Consider the following 17,167-nt stretch of genomic DNA (forward strand, 5'->3'; position numbering starts at 1 on the left):
AGTGACAGAGTGCTAGGTATAGGTGGATTTATCAATGCAGACATCAGGAAATGAGTTTTCAACTCCATTTTAAAAGGAGAAGAAGAGGCAAAGTGTTTAAAAGTAGAATTAGTGTTGGCAACGATGTAACGAAAAAGAAACAGTTAACCACTGTTAGTAGGGATGTAAATATATCCAGCCTATATGAAAAACACTATAAAGATTTCTCAAAACAGTGAAAATGGATTTATCATATTATCTAGCATTACTCCTAGGTATCCACTGCAAAAATACAAAAATACCAATTTGAAGGGATATATGGGCTCCTATGTTTATTGCAGTCCTATTTAAAATAGCTGAGTTATTTAAACAGCTTGAGTGCCCAACAACAGAGAACTAGATCAGAAAAAAATAATACACACAATAGAATACTACTCAGCTATAAAAAATGTTGTGGTTTTTTTTTTTTTTAACATAAAAAGTTGAACTTCAGGATGGTTAAATGACCTATCCATTGTTTAAGTTCACATTTTTAATAAGGGTTAAAGGCAAACTTGTATTCTGGAGTTAGAGTTACAAATTTAGTAATATTTATAAAGCATCAGAATGAAAAAGTGAACAGTTACACATTACATGTTGAGTATGACAGAAATTTTTTGAATCATAAAAGGGCTAATTAAAGTGCTTTGTCTAAATTTTTTTCAAAATTAAATATTCCCAAGTTTAGCAAAGCAGATGCCTTAGAGATCTGTTAGTGGTTATGATTTCCTGAGGTAGTTCTTCTGGTTATTTCTTTCATTTTTTTAGATACTTGTAATTATGTTTCAATTTACACTAGACAGACTAAAAATTCTTGCTAGCCCAGTTGCAATTCTATTTTCTCTACCTTAGTGAATAGAGACCAAATCACGAAGGTCTATATTGAAAGCTTTTCTACCATCTAGGAGACCATCCTGAAATGAAATTCCCTGGTGTATCAACCATGCAAAATTGTCATCTCTACTGAAGCAGATGTCAATGAGGACACATAGTTTCACTGATTGAAAATAACAACTAATTTTTGTGGAGCACTTACTATGTGCCATATATTTTTTCTAACAACACTTCTATTAAAAGAATTCTTTTTAAAAAATATTTCATCAATCCTTAATAAGTACACATGTGAAAATGGATGATTCCAAGAAAACAACAAGTATTATGTCATATTTGGAATATAAATAGCCATGAAGTAATGCAAATATTTCTAACCTGTTGTCTGTTTAAATCATTTCTCACACTGAGCAACTGACACAACTATTAGCTAATTATAGAAATCTGAGTTTCTTCTTATCTCTATTACTGACTTGTTGTGTGACCTTGATAGAACTGTTTAATCTCCCTGCAATAACATAGTTTGCCATCTATGATCTACTTTTAGAATATTTTGTTCTTCTAAGCAGAGGGATTATGTCATATGAATTGCAAAAATCATTCTTGAGCTTTATAATTACCTAAAGTGGAAAAGAGTTTATATTTACTGATTAGTTGCCAAATATTTTCACATATATTATCTAGCTTAATTCTATTTTATTAACAGGTAATTTAAACTCTATTGACTCAGAATTTTGCTCTCAGCAAAAAAAAAAAAAAAGCTGTAACATCACTGTAAATCCAATTTGGCCATCACCTAAATCCACACTTTTTCTACTCTTCAGTTATTTCCAAAACAGAGGAATATATATAAAAATTGAAAGTATAAAAAGGTGTATGTAGGCTAAACTATGAAATTCAGTATAGTTAAACACAACACAAATTGACTCATACACATGTTTTCAAGTGTGCTAGCAAATTCCTCCATAAACAGCATCAGCTGAGTTTGTTATACATGGTCCTAGAGGGAAAAATGCTGGTTTAACCCACCAAATATATTGGCATCAAGACATTTTTAGACTTACTTCATTTTTCTAGAGGCATTTTGAAAAGACATGTTTATTGATGTTACTTGTTTTATATGCATTGCCTGATATACTCCTCACAACAATCAAGTGAGACAAAATAGCTACCTGAAATGACAATTGCATTCTTTCACTTCTTTTTCATACTTTCAGTCTCATTTCATAGTTGAAAAAGGCATAGCAGACAATAAACTACAAAACTGTGCTAGCTATAGACTTTAGAAAAAATATATTTGAAATAGCAAATTCTACTAACCCTCCTTTCTCCTTTAGAATATGTTACAATCATCTTAAAAGAGATTATTTATTTTAAAAATTTAGTGGTATGGCTGCCAGACTGAAGAAATACAATGATCTTATTTACAATTTCTTTTACAGTTCATAATCATTTATCAAGGCAACCGGGTTTTTCTAAAAATTCAGATTACAGATTCCCTTATTCTAGATTTTTTGATAAAACTTAATGACTTAAAAAATAAATGGCAAAGCACTAAATAGATTAACTGCATGATAAACTATAAATGATATAGATATACTTGCATATATACATACTGAGGCCACACATGCACACCCTCTCCATGTTTGTGGCTTACAAAATTTTGTTTTAACTGAAGTTCAACTTTAAGTGAAGTTCTAAGTCATTTTATGAAGATGTCAGTGTTTACTTTTTTTCAGAAGGATTTTTTTTAAAGAGTTACATTTATCCAATATAAAAGGATTATCTTTCATAATGATCTACTTTTTGATGTACAATTTAAAAAATATTTTCCTAACAATACAAAAAAGGATACCAACCACAAAACAACAAAAAAAAAAATCTCCTACAAGTTAGCTACCCTGTATCTGTGGCTTAAATTATTTTTGAAATTTTAATGACCTATGAAATCTGAAAGCTTCAGAATCATAAGGACATCTCACTGGACAAAGACTGCTGGGGAAGGCTCTGTTACTTATTCATCTGCCTAGCCCACCCAAGGTGTTCAATATGTTTGCCACACCATGCCTCTGGACACAGAGCTGGCAGAGTGGCAGAGTTGGGGGGAATGGGGAGTTGATTGGGCTGAGTTGCCTGAAACGCTGGTTCTGAGAAATAAACATCTGATACTTTGTGTTATTGTGTACCCCAAAAGAGGAGCTTTAAAGGTTTTGTATCTCCAAATTTCTCATGGGGACATTAATAAGTATCAGTGTTCGGAAGGAATTTTGAGATTAAATTTGCTCTGATTCTTAGGTACTTGACTTTGGTTCTTGCTTTTCTCATTCACTAACATATACAGTCACTATTATCGAGAGAACTCCTTATATACTATTGATAAAGTCCATTATGTGTATAGCCTACTGAAATAACTTATGTAAGGTGCCTTTGGAAAAGCCAATAGTCAATTAACATCTTTTTAAAGTCCAGTGACCAGTATTCAAAATCTTAAAGGCTAAAATGTGTTGAATACTTTTGAATTTATGCATAGTTTTAAATTGTATAGGGGCATGTGTGTGTGTGTGTGTTTCTGCAGTTTTAGTGTGTGTTTAAACAAAAAAGACTACACATTTTCTTAGATTTATTTATTTCTGCATAGAAGAACTGGGGTGTAGGCCAAAGGTGTTGGGGGTGACGGTGGGGAGCAGAACAAGCAGATTCACTAAAATACACTGCTGAAGGGAGCAGCAGGCGAGACAGGAGAGGTCTGCAGCGCCATATGTGGGTTAGCTCCCTGGCCAGGAATTGAACTTAGGCAGTGGCAGTGGGTGGTTATGGTGATAGCACTGAGACTTAACCCTAGGCCACCAGGGAGGCCCACACATTTTATTTCTTATTCTTCTAGTATATTAATATAATATCCAGTGAATCTCCAATTTCAAACTAAACAACATAACTCAGAAATGGAGATACAATTTTTTCATGATATTTTATAAAAAATAAGGATCTAAAACTACAAAAGAGATGAAAATTTAGGATCTATAAAATCAGGAAAAGGAACATATTCTAATTTCTAATTCTCAACCAAGAATTTAAATTTGTGTTTGCCCTTAACGAGTTAGTAAGCATTAATTTTCCTACTATAAAATGAATATAATTATAATGACCTGCTAAACAGCTCTGCTATGTAAATAAACATGTTATTGCTCACAATGCACTAGATACTATTAAAGCAATCTAAAGCATGTGGCACTTAGGATGCAGTTAGAGAGCCTTCGGGAAGCACAAAGCTCAGTAGTCAATTGAGAGAACCAGCCTGGAGAAACATTGCTAGCATCATACAAGAAGCCTTTCCTGAGCACCAGGCACTAATACAGCTCCTCAGTTCTTTATCACTCAGAATCTGCATAGATGAACTTACTATTTGAACTAAAAACTTAGACCAGTTAGAGGATACAGTGTTAGTAACAGCCACTAATAGACTGTCCTCTATGATTGTTTTATAAATGCTACATGTTCACATAAAAACTAAATAGCATAATTAAATTCATATTCTAGATACTAGAATTAAAATTAAAATTCATATTCTAGATACTAGAAAACAGTTTTTCTTTTTTGACCCATATTAAAGATCTTTGACAAGTTTGGGCCTCCCCGGTGGTGCAGTGGTTGAGCGCTGAGTTGCGAAGCTGCCCGCGGCCTCTACAGCGCCAGTTCGATCCCCAGCTGCTCCCCAGCCACCAGAGGAGGGTCCCACATGGCGCGCAGACCTCTCCTGCCGCCCGCTGCTCCCCTCAGCAGTGTACCTCGGTCCTTCTGCCTGCTCTGCTCCCCGCTCTGGCTCTGGTGAATTCTCTTACCCTCCCGCGCTTCGGACTGTACCCAGTGTATGTATAAACAAAACAAACAAGTTAATTAATTAATTAATTGATTGATTAAAAAAAAAGATCTTTGACAAGCAAGCATCTGCCTTTAATTCATCATGCAAATTTAGATTATGTCTGAAAATTCTCTTCAGGTAGTAATTATCAGTACCTTTTATTTAATAAGATGAAAAATTTAAATGACAATTTGTTTTATATATATTCTTAAAAGTTATAGTTGTTAGAATCATCTCTTTGAAAGCCATGTTTTATTCAGAAGCAGGATACCAAGGAGGAAATTTAAAAAGAAGAAAGGGAGGGAAAATCAAAGATTGGGAGGGAGGCAGGAAAGGAGAAAAGAGGATATTGAGAGACAGAAGCTATGCAGTTTTCTTCATCTAACTTTGGTTCCAAATGAAAGAATTTAGTCAAGTCACAATTGCATTACTTTACTCCAAAGGCTACTGAGAGACAGTAATTCCTAAAGAGGTTATAAAAATCGAAACAGAGCATTGAATAAGTTTCTGATTGTAAAAATAGGTAACATATCAAAGCTCATTTCATAAACAAAGTCATCAGATCAATACATCATTTTGTCATTTTTCTTGCAATAACATCTAAACTTTAGTTTTGATATTGAAAGAAATAACAAAGAGAATTTGTGGATATAGCTATGTTCATATGGAAATAACTTATTTTTGTTTTAGCATCTACCTTAGTTAAAATTAATTCAAGAAATTTGTTTCTCAATACACTGGGAGCAAAACAGAAGGATAGGTAGACATTCACTATAGTTGAGGTATTTTGAGGTTTTTAATATTCTTTTTTAATCATGGAATAGGACTGTGACGCCAAAAGGAAAATCGAAATTTTTAAAAATGTACTTCAGCTCACCAATAAGACTGTTAAGTTAGAATATTACGGAATGTGGAGACACTAAAATATGCTATATGAATAGGAGATTTGAGGCAGGAACAATAGTTCTAACCCAGCGGATTAGAGGAGGCTTAAGAAAAGAAATATTAACTATGATCTTATACATTCATTTAACTCTGCTCAGAACTCTTCAAAACCGTGCCCTCACTCAGACTCCAAGGCAAAACTTTACAATGATCCAGCCTCCCTTTCTTTATCATTCTTATTATGTTCCAGCCTTAGACCCTTAGAAGACTGTACCGTATACTTAAAGTTCTTTTCTATCTGATACCTGTATGATTCACTCCCAAGTCACCTGCAAATGGCTCAAGTGCAAAATTCTCCGTGAGTCAATCTTTAACAATATTTAATATAGCAACCAGCCTCCCTCTGCTCCTGGAATTCCTGACTTCCTATCTGCTGTATTGGTTTATTCTGGGGTCTCATCTGTCACTACTTTCTATATACTATATGTATTCATTATATTACTTAGTCATCATAAATTCATCCTATTTCTGTCTCTACTTTGCCACCAAACCAGAATATAAATTCCACAGAGCAAGGATATTTTTGGGGGGAATCTATTTTACCCACTGAACACATTCATTCACTAACCATATTCGAATACATATAGTACAAACCCAGCAATTTCATACACAAATTCTGACATTTGAACTTTGTATTATCAAGAATGAGCCCAGAAATGAGTCTCCACTTCTTATACACTGAGTCTGACATGAATCTTGAGAACCATGTGCCAGTAGAGATTTGTCTTTGTCTAACCTCCACGCTGTTTTCTCATTCAGGACAACTGGATTACTGTCCATGGTTCATGCCCCGCTACCCAGTTCAAAGGTGTATGTGATGATACACAAATCCTAACCCTAATCTTCTGGATTGGAAGCTAAACACTTGGGCAATTTACAATGCTTTCTTCCCAATCTTTTCACATAGTCTGAAGCTACTAACTAAAATACCTACAGAAAACTGGACAGATGACCTGGAGTCACAATTCCTTTTTCTTTTTATTATACTGCTTGGAAACTCTTCCAGCTATGCTTCACCCACATGGTAGCACAGTTATGCTGACTTAAATCAGTTTCTACTTGGTACATCCTTTGAGCTTTAAAATTCAGACAGTCACCCTATTCTGGAACCCATTAAGTTCCAAATCCTCCTCTTCCATTGTGTCTCAGAATCATGTCTCATAATTCTAAAGCAGATCATGAAAGGAGATATGAAATCTGATACAAAGTTTAAGTGAATTTTCTTTAAGTGAATTTTCTTTTTTTATAGTTCACTTTTAAATCTATTTAGATCAAATGAAGGAATACTGATTCAGTCTCAGAGGTCTAAGATGAAATGTCTAGCAATATTAGTTATTGTCAATGAATAATCAATATTTAATAAATGTATGAATAAAAATGACATGATCTGTTTTAGAAAAATGGAGACTGAGAAAATGCTGATGTGAAATCTACCAAAAAGTATACTTTTTTGAATCATAGTTGTAACAATGTAGTTGAAATGCATAAGAATTCCATATCCTACTACTTGAATGAGTTCATTGAGAGGCCATGACCACCAGTCAATCCTGAAATAGATGCAAACGTTTGAAGTTTCCTGACCCTGCTCCTCCCCTCAGAATGTACATTCTGTCTACTACTTCCATGCTAGCAGTCATTTCAATGATGTAGCCTTGAAAGAGAAAGGTGTTACTGTGACCACCTCGGCTATATACATAACTGAACCCAGATAAGTCTTCTATATAATCATTTAAGATTTTTGGTACAGATCTATGTGTCTTGTGGCCACTCAAGACATGTCTTGTGTGTAAGTTCCTTTGCTCTTTAAGAATGCTCTCTACCAGTTCTCCCTGGTGGCCTCAGGGTTAAGACTCAGGGCTATCGCCACTATGATCAAATTTCTCCTCCTGGCCCACTGCTGTCCTTAGCAGTGTATTTCAGTAAATCTGCTTGTTATACTCCCACTGTCTCTGGTGAATCCTCTCATCCCCCTACCCCCATACCTCTGGACTACACCCCAGTTCTTCTTTGCAAAAAAAAAAAAAATAGATTGCTCCCTACCCATATAGAGAGTGCTATCTCTTGCCTCTCATCTCTCCTAGAAATGGGGCCAGGATTTCAAACCAATCTACTTCAAAAATTCTTCTTTCTGTGTAATCAAATCCCACCCATAAAAATATAGACTCATTATTTCCTCATAGTAGTCATATTTGGGTAGAACTCTTGGAATATCTATTGCAGTTTTAAAATAATTCTATTTAAAGAAAAAAAGACTAGAGTTACTACAGAATATGTGGCAGTAATGAAGAAAATTAACAAAGAATGAACAGAGAATGTACAATAATTTTCATAATTCCTAGCAAATCTTGTTATAGATTCAGTTCAGTATTTTGCATGAATTCCTAGGATGGAAAAATTTTAGGAATATCATTGATAAGCAATTTATAAGTATTGACTATATGAATAAAAAGGCTAATATAAAATTTATAACATAAAAAAAATTCTACCACACCTATTGAATATAGTGTTAACATTCAATGCAGAATTTGTTCTTATTCTCTGTCATACATTTATCTGTTATGAATCACTTTTACTAAACTATTAGGTCAGCATGTAGTGAACAAACCAACAACAAAATTTAATACCAGGTTTACAGTCACAATAAATCCCCTGAAAAGTTCTCAGGTAATTTATAAAGTATTCTCACATTTTATGACACCAGGCGTTTTACAACTGTACACTTGATGGTGATGTAGAAATTTCACATGAAAAATTTTTATGTAGGCTTGCCAAAAATGAGTAAGAATCATCTCAACTACATTTTAATTTTATCTCAGAAGGCTTCTAAAAACACATCCATATGTGTTTAATATTTTCTTGACACTTAAGAATTCAGAAGTATAAATATGCACTCCAAAGACAATAGACTGTAGTACTAGAATTTGGACTTGGAAAAGGACTAGCGTCTCAACTTCTACTCTGAAGAGGCTTTCCATCCTAAATCATCTCTGAAAAGTTGTACACCTGAGCACTGCATGGACATTTCCAGAAGTTAGTGGTTCCACACAACCCAATTATTTCTGAACAGTTCAGAATGGGGAAGAATGGAGTGCAGGAAGCAGATTTCCTCCCATCCTCCTGAACTTATGCTTCTGTCTCTGTACACTCTTCTATGGGTCTCAATTCAAAATTTAGAAAGGACAATTTCCCATTTTTTTCTATTTAGCAATCTTTTCCAAAATCCCAGGATATCATTTACGATTTCCTATGTCTTTATTTCTCCAAATTAACAACCTCTACATGGAATAATCATCCTCTAAAAATATTTGCAGACTCCTGACCATTCTACTCTTCCTCCTCTGAATTTACATCGATTTGTCAATGAAGGAAACAAATATGTTCTAGCCCAACCCATCAGCTTCTGAGTGTTTTTTTAGAAAAGTAAGTTAACCTTCCTGTAGTGAGTTAACCTTCAGTTCATGCTGAACTGGCTGTAATGCAGTCTACCATTTCCCAGTGTGTCTTTGTGCTCATTCTCATACATATAAACGATACAAGTATCCAGAAGAGGGCAAGTTAAATTATTTAATATCTAGATACAAACAATAAGAACAACTCCATAAAGGTTCTGTCCCAGATTATAGCTTCCCTTAACATTCCTGAATCTGTTATTATTCATATTAGCCAATCTGAATTGATTTTGGGCCACCTGAATTTCCAATAAACTGGGATTTTATGTTATTTCATCAAGCCATTTCCAAGACAAATGAACAGAAAGAGCCGTGTCTCACACTACTAGAGGTGTTTTTCCAGACTGACCTTCATTCACCCTGCAATATTCTTTGGAAACTATTTTTTAATCAGGTGCAATTTATCTACCACTACATTTCTATTTCCACCTGTTATTCACAAGAATAGCAGGAAAAGATTTTATCCTCTGCCTTGTTGAAATGCAGACCCTCTTTGGCCGCTTTGACTATATTATTCTCCTATTTGGTCAATCTTAAATCTAATTAAAGAATTTCCTTGGAATATCATCCTGCCAAATCAAAGTTATCCATACTACTATATTCAGTATACTATAGAGACTACACAAGATTTTAGAGAAAAAAAAATTAAAAACAAATAATCTGGTTAAGATTTGAATGCAATCACAACATTTCAAAATGGTTACCTCATGTCAATATTCTTAATAAACTATAATCTCGCTATAAGGAAAAACATTCTGAATGCATTCTGAAAAATTAGTGCCTGACCAAAAAGCTAAGTGCTAGTATACTCAAAAAGAGAAAGCTGATGAGAGCCAAGAAAATACTTTTTATCATAAGCCAAACTTATAACCAATGGTCTACACTAAGAGCTTGCTTTAAGGAAACAACATTAGAAAATAAAAATGACCTGGCATAGTAAATGGAAATAAATAAATTTTGTACCATAAAAGGGGAAATTTATCATAAGCAATGCTAAAAGTGCTTTCTGTAAAAAATTAAGTTATAAACAGTTGTATTAACTTAAGTCACAGCTACTCAAAGCCTTTTAAATTGTTCAATAAGAACAATAAAAATAATATGTTCACCTGAAGGTGAAATAAGCTCATGTAATAAGGCATTTTAAATTACTGAAGCACTATACAAATTTAAGGTATAAAATATGCTTTATATATACTTTTACTACTAACAGCTTCCAGCCATTATCCCAGAGACAACTACAAGTAAATGACAAATGATGTATAAAATACACAATAATAGCAGTTATGGTTAACTCTACAGTATGGCTATTTTGCATCGAGTTTTTTATATATATAGCCTAAGTGATCTCTTCAAACAATGGCAGTATAAACTCTCGTCTCTGCATTCATCTCCCCTTTGTGCCTGAACCATAGACCACAAAAATCAGGAGTGAATTTTATTCTAAATTATGGAAGAAGGGGAGAGAGAAAAACAGGAGAAAAAAGAGGAAGAGAAGAGATGAAAGTAGAGGGAAGGAGTTTGGGAGAGGAGAAAATAAATTGGAAAGGTGAGGAGAACACTAGGGAAATTTTCAGGAAACCACTTGATTCCTATTCCGAATGTGCTGAGTCTGAACTCCTCCAAGTGAACAGAAGAACTGGGCCTCCTGGATGCTTCACTCCCAGCTGCCTAACAGCGTAAAAGTATTAGGTATTATCAAACATATATAACTGAGCAAGGTTAATATTTAAAGTAATATTTTTTAAAAATCAGTTGCAGAGATAGTCTCAAAATCACTATCTCTAAATGTCTATTAATTAAGTCACATCAACCCCATTTTGCCTCTTAGAAAAGGAAGAGCAAAAATAGGGAAAAAAAAGTTACACAGTGAACTTAAGGTCATTTTTATTCTAGGAATTTTAATCAGGGAGTTATTATTGTAGCAAGGCACTTAGGGTATTTTTTCACACTTCTTTAAATGAAAAAGTACTGCTAGAAATGTTAGGTTTTAAGAATAAAAAATTCTCATAGCTGTGAGCCAGAGCTTTATTCCAGCTCACTGAAAAAGGGAGAAGTATATTTCAAAACTCTGGCATATTCAACCTCATCAAAACTTTCAAAAGCTACAAACTTCCAGATTTTGTACTCAGGGTAAATATTTTGATATTTAAAACCGAACTTCAAGTATTTCTTAAATATTTTTTACTTTGATACATGTTTTCCAACTTACAAAAATGTTTGCTGGAATAATGCATCACAAATTATGTTTCAAAATGCTGCTCATGTGCTTCTTTTAAAATTCATGATCATAAAGTAACTCTTCAAAGAATCCCAAGAGTCAGAAATGATATGCATATAAACATTGAGGCACTCTGAAGAGAATACTTTGTTATATTAAACACAACTGTTTTCCAGTGTCCCCTCAAGTGTATATTTGGTCACGATGGTCTCAATTAAAATACAGATGACACAAAAGTCTTCTTTGTATTTATGCAAAAGGATCTACTTCACAATAATAAAATAAAATACCTGTAATAGGACGTGATTAAAAAGGTAATGCTGGGGGCGCCCTTGTTAGGGGGGAAAAATCCCCTTATTTAACTATTTTCCAAACCCTGTTCAAATTACTTGAAAACAAAGTCCCTTAAAATAAAGAAAAAGTATCAGCTGCCCTCCATAAAGTTCCAAGATGAAGCACACAGCAAAGGAAACTTTCTCTGCAGGGATGGAATCTAATTTGGAGAGACTTCTTTTTTTTTTTTTGTCCAACTGGTTAAAAGTTTGCCTCTTGGAAAGATTCTGGAAATCAGTTGGCAGGGTATAAATTACAACAACTCTCACAAAGGAATGAACAATGAAAAATGCTTCAAGCCCTTTTGAGGGTAGACAGGCAATTCCCCTCCACACCATTAGGGAGTTGGACATGAACTTGCATCAAGATTAGCTAGCCCCACTTGCCCCAAAACGCACTCCCGAAGGGCAAAGCAAACAGCCATCCCGGGCCAGTCACTGTCCCAGGCAGGAACCGATGAGGAAGCTCCGGCCCCCACACAGGATGCAACCTAGAGCCCGTGCCTCAACTGTACCTCTTTGCTGATGCGCCTGCGTCTGCCGCGGCGGCTGCTGAGGCTCCTGTGCCCGGGCGCCCCCGACGCCTCCGCTCAGCAGCAGCGCCAGGAGGACCCCGGCGACTCCTGGCATCGCGGTGGCCCGGAGCGGATCCACTTCCCAGGAGCCTGCGGAGTCGCTGCCGCCTGGCCCCGGCCTGGGGTTGTGAGCCCAAGGAGCAGCAGCTGCTGGAGAAGAGGAGGAGACAGCCCGCACTAGTTTTGGCTCAACAGCCCCGAGGGTGGGGGAAGAAAGAGGACACTCCCCCGTCCGCCCCTTCCCAGGCACTCACCCTGCAGAAGACAAGCTCAGGCCCTTAAAGGGTCCTACGTGAAAAAGGCCCTTCTTAGAGCGTCCCGCCCTCTAAGAGGGAATCACTGCTAAGCTGGATCTGTTGGCTGAACCTCTTTAATTTAAAAGGATGTAATTGGCATGAAAGCACTTTGTGGTCTATGAAATCCCTGCATATGGTAAACATTAATCGTGAACATTCTGCACAAGGAACTTGACCAAAGCGGGGTAGGTGCACCTCCTGGTCTGTCAAAATTGTGTGCAGGCGGAGTCTCCAGGTGTCCACGTTGGAGACAGGATGGTCCCCAAGGCCTGGAAGGCTAAGTTACCAGGGAGGGGGACAGAAGATGGGCTGTAAGGACACTGCAAAGCAAGTCAGGACATCCAGTGCTTCATAGACTGTGGGTAACAAGGAAGGGCAGAGTAATACAAGGCCCCTTGCTCCACTGTAATGTTTAGGACCAATCTAAAGGTTAAAATTAGGTTTCAGTTCAGTTGGGAAACATTCATTTAAAGAGGATAAAAGGCCTTTGCGATTGTTTCCTTTCAGATTGGAAATTTCATGTCCTCCAGTCCATTTCTTCCCTTTAACACAAGGGAATTTTTGCAGGGTTTTTTTGTTTGGTTGGTTTTTTTGTTTGTTTCTTTTTTTTTTTTTTTTTTTTTTGTACTCCACCATTAGGATGACTGCTCCTTTTGTGTTTGTTTTTTATAGGGGCAGGGGTTCTAGTAAAGTTTGAAAGAGCTCCTTGCTGGGTGGTTCTAAGACTTGCAAATGTCTGGGTTTACTCAGTGATATAGCGGTACTCCTGGCCTTAGAGCCCTGAGGCATATACTTAACTTCTGATCACTATGCATTCCTGTAAAAAACCTTACTTTATATTTGAAACCTGATTTGTGTCTATTTTGTACGTAAACAAGATTTTTGGCATGGTTTTCGAGCTTTTGCAAGATTTGTATGCCATTTCAGAAATACACATTACTGATAACAAGGCTGCTCAGGGTGTTTTCTCCAGGACAATATTGACACCCTATTTGTTACACTAGGGTGACTCTGGGAATAGGTATTCATGGCTTCTACTGCATTTTGCCTTCCAAGATGGTTTTACCCAAGCACTCAAATACTGAAATATATATTGTTTTGTGTAGATGACGTTTTTCCTTTTTATTTTATACTTAAGAGTTAAATTGATATTTAAAACTTTATATTGAATTTAGATTATATTATCTATGTCTTTTTAGTTAAAAGGGTTATTGTTCCGGGCCTTCCCAGTGGCGCAGCGGTTGAGCGCTGGATTGCGAAGCTGCCCGCGGCTTCTGCAGCGCCGGTTCGATCCCCGGCCGCTCCCCGGCCACCGGAGGAGGGTCCCACATAGCGCGCAGACCTCTCCTGCCGCCCGCTGCTCCCCTCAGCAGTGTACTTCGGTCCCTCTGCCTGCTCTGCTGCCCGCTCTGGCTCTGGTGAATTCTCTCACCCTCCCGCGCTTCTGACTGTACCCAGTGCTTGCATAAATAAAATAAATAAATCTTTAAAAAAAAAAAAAAAGGGGTTATTGTTCCTTATAGGACTGATTGAGAACCCTTGGCTAATTTGCTGAAGTGAAAGAATATCCCTCAATATTTTTTATCTTACTTAGGTTGGTTAATATTAGTACTAGAAAACTTTATTTTGTTCCAAATTGTGGAGATCCCAACGTGGACTTTGGCCCAAGTCTTAAGATAATACTATAATCTCTGTTGTCAACTCCACATCTTTTATTCAACACGGGGGAAATAATGTAAAATTATTTAACCAAAATTTTAATACTGTATTATCAGAGCTATAATTTTTTTTTCAAATAAACCTAATTGAGGCACAATGTACGTAAAATAAATGTACCCATTAGATATGTTTAAAAAATGCAAAATCCGGGCCTCCCTGGTGGCACAAGAGGTTGAGCACCACACTGTGAAGCTGTTCGCAGCCTCTGCAGAGCAGATTCGATCCGGGCCTACGAGAATCCCACAAGGCGAGAATCCCACATGGCACAGCAGACCTCTCCTCTCTCGCCCGCTGCTCCCCTCAGCAGTGTGTTTCATCAGTCTGCCTGTTCTGTTCCCCGCTCTGTCTCTGGTGAATCCTCTCAACCTCCCATGCATCTGGCCTGTACCCCAGCACTTGCATAAATAAAATAAATCTTAAAAAAAAATGCAAAATCCATTTGACAATTATCCCAATAAATATAGTCTGTTTTTATAATTATAACAGTTTTCTTTCTGTCTTTTTGCAGTAAATCCCCCAACTCTTATCCCAGAAACAATCACTGATCTGATTTCTGACATTACAGATTACTTTCACTTTCTCAAATCGCATACAAAGGAAATAATACAATAATAACCTTTAGCATACAGTTTCCTTCACTCAGAACAATGTTTTAGAGGAATAGTCAAGTTGTTACTTTATATATTTCTTTTCATTATTTAATTGTATTCTATGTATGGACATATCAATATCACAAATGTTTGTATATTTACTTGTTGAAATACATTTAGACTGTTCCAGCTTTAACTGCTAAGAATAGAGTTGCTATGAATATTTGAATACAATGTTTATATGGACATAGGTCTATATCTCTTAATTCCTAGAAGTAATGTTATTGTGTTGTTTGGTATTAACTCTATACGAAACTTAGACTGCATTTCAATATGGTCATACCACTTTATATACCTCCAGCAACATAGAAAGACTTGTAGGTTCTCCACATATTTACCCATAGGTAATATTATTTAATTTTAACGACCAATTGTTCCATAGTGGTATCTCTAATGATAGTGCATTTCTCTAATGATGTTGAAAATGTTTTCATGGATTTAATGGCCATTTCTATTACTTCTTTTGTAAAATATCTGTTAGATTTTTTTGTTAATTTTTCCTAATTGCTTTGTCATATTATTATTAGTTGTAAGATTTGAGTATTGTCTGGAGAAAAGTTCTTTGGCAAATATACTTAATATAGTGCATTGTTCTCAGTCTATGACTTGACTTTTCAGTTTTTTGACTACTTGCCAAGAGCTGAACTGTTTAATTTTTTCTTAATTAAAGTTCAACATAGTTTTTCATTTGAGCTTAATACTCTATTGAATATCAGAAATCTTTGCTTCCTCCGAATTTTTAGTATCATAGAGATTTTACTGTTTTTTCTACTACATTTAGGTTTATGTTATAGTTCAGTAAATTTTGGTGTTTGCTGTGAAGTAAGGGATTGGTATGGGTTTTCTTATTTCCAAGCAGATATCTGTTCATTTCAACACCATTTGTTGAGAAAGAGAATTTTTCTGATGACCTCGTCTCAGAAGTCAGATGATCATGTGTGCATTTATTTTTGGACTCTCTTTTCACTGACATATATCAATATGTAGAGTTTCCCCCTACGACCAGGGAGGAATTGGTTCTGGGACCCATTACAGAAATGTTCAAGTCCCTTACATAAAATTGTACAGTATTTGTATAAAACTAGGAACATGCTGCCATATACTTTAAATCAGCTCTAGATTACTTAGAATACCTAATGCAATGTAAATGCTATGTAAATTATTGTTATACTGTGTTGTTTAGAGAAAAATGAAAAAGAAAAAAAATGTCTGTACTTGTTCAGTACAGATGCAACCATCATAGGCCTAACTATAGAGTACATATTTCCAACCCCTGGTTGGTTAACTCTGTAGGTGCAAAACCCCCAGATACTGAAGTTTAACTAGGCATACCTATGTATACAGATTAGCTTTGTCTATGTCAAACTTAGAGTTCTAATATAAACTTCAATTAGTTATGATGACATATTATCCTTTTTATATATTTCTAATTTCGATGCACTAAAATTTCCATTAGTTAGTCATTTATTAAATATTTTATGTCGATGTTCATAAAGGATATTATTTTATGGTAATTTTTCTTGTTATATCTCTATCTGTTATATCTCTATCTCTATCTGGTAGGGTAATGCTAGTCCTATGTAACTTATTGAATTATGATCCTTGTTTTTTGGGAGGTTTTTATGACAAATTTGGTATTTTAAGTAGATACAGAGTGATTCACATTTTCTATTTTTTCTTGTAACAGTTTTGATCATTTGTATCTTTTAAGAAATTCACCTATTTTATCTGTTATCAAACTTAATGGTTTCATCAACTTATTAACAATAGTTATTGTCACTCTCTTTTTTTCTTGATTATATGTAATTTGTACTGCTGCCATTTTATTATAACAGGCTTCTCTCTTTTTTTGATAGAGACATGTCAATTTTACTCATTTTTTGAAGAATCAGCTTTTGATTTTATTGATTTTCTTCTGTGTTAATCTACTTTCTGTTTCACTGATTTCCCATGTATCCTTAACATTCCTTCCTTCTACTTATTTTAGATTTACTTCACTTTTCTTTTTAGTTTCTTGCAGTAGCTCATTTATTGTAGACATTCCTTCTTTCCTTACACTATTAAACTCTGTATTTTTCCTTGATCAGACCCTTAGTTGCATCCCATAGATTTGGAATTTTTTTAATTTTTTTAAATTCATTTCAATATCTTTTGAAAAATTTTTGGTGATTTTTTTCTTTGGCACATGTGTTACTCTGAAGTGTGTTGTTGCTATGGTCACAATGTTTGTGTAACCCCAAGATTCAAATGCTGAATCCCAATGCCCGTTGTGATG

The 17,167-nt window shown here is 35.4% G+C and overlaps 1 protein-coding gene across 2 annotated transcripts in view; it reads right to left on the minus strand.

The window, feature by feature from the left end:
- The window catches only part of LAMA2 (laminin subunit alpha 2), a gene marked incomplete at both ends in the record, with an annotated part of 514,626 nt that extends 502,344 nt beyond the window's left edge, over positions 1-12,282 (minus strand). For both annotated transcript variants that reach the window (XM_084228925.1, XM_084228924.1), the window contains one exon: positions 12,168-12,282. In XM_084228925.1, coding sequence (XP_084085051.1) covers positions 12,168-12,282 — 115 coding nt within the window. The remainder of the gene's footprint in view (positions 1-12,167) is intronic.
- Between the last annotated feature and the right edge of the window lie 4,885 nt (positions 12,283-17,167).

The sequence above is a fragment of the Talpa europaea genome (assembly GCF_964194135.1).
Source record: "Talpa europaea genome assembly, chromosome: 2".
NCBI lineage: Eukaryota > Metazoa > Chordata > Mammalia > Eulipotyphla > Talpidae > Talpa > Talpa europaea.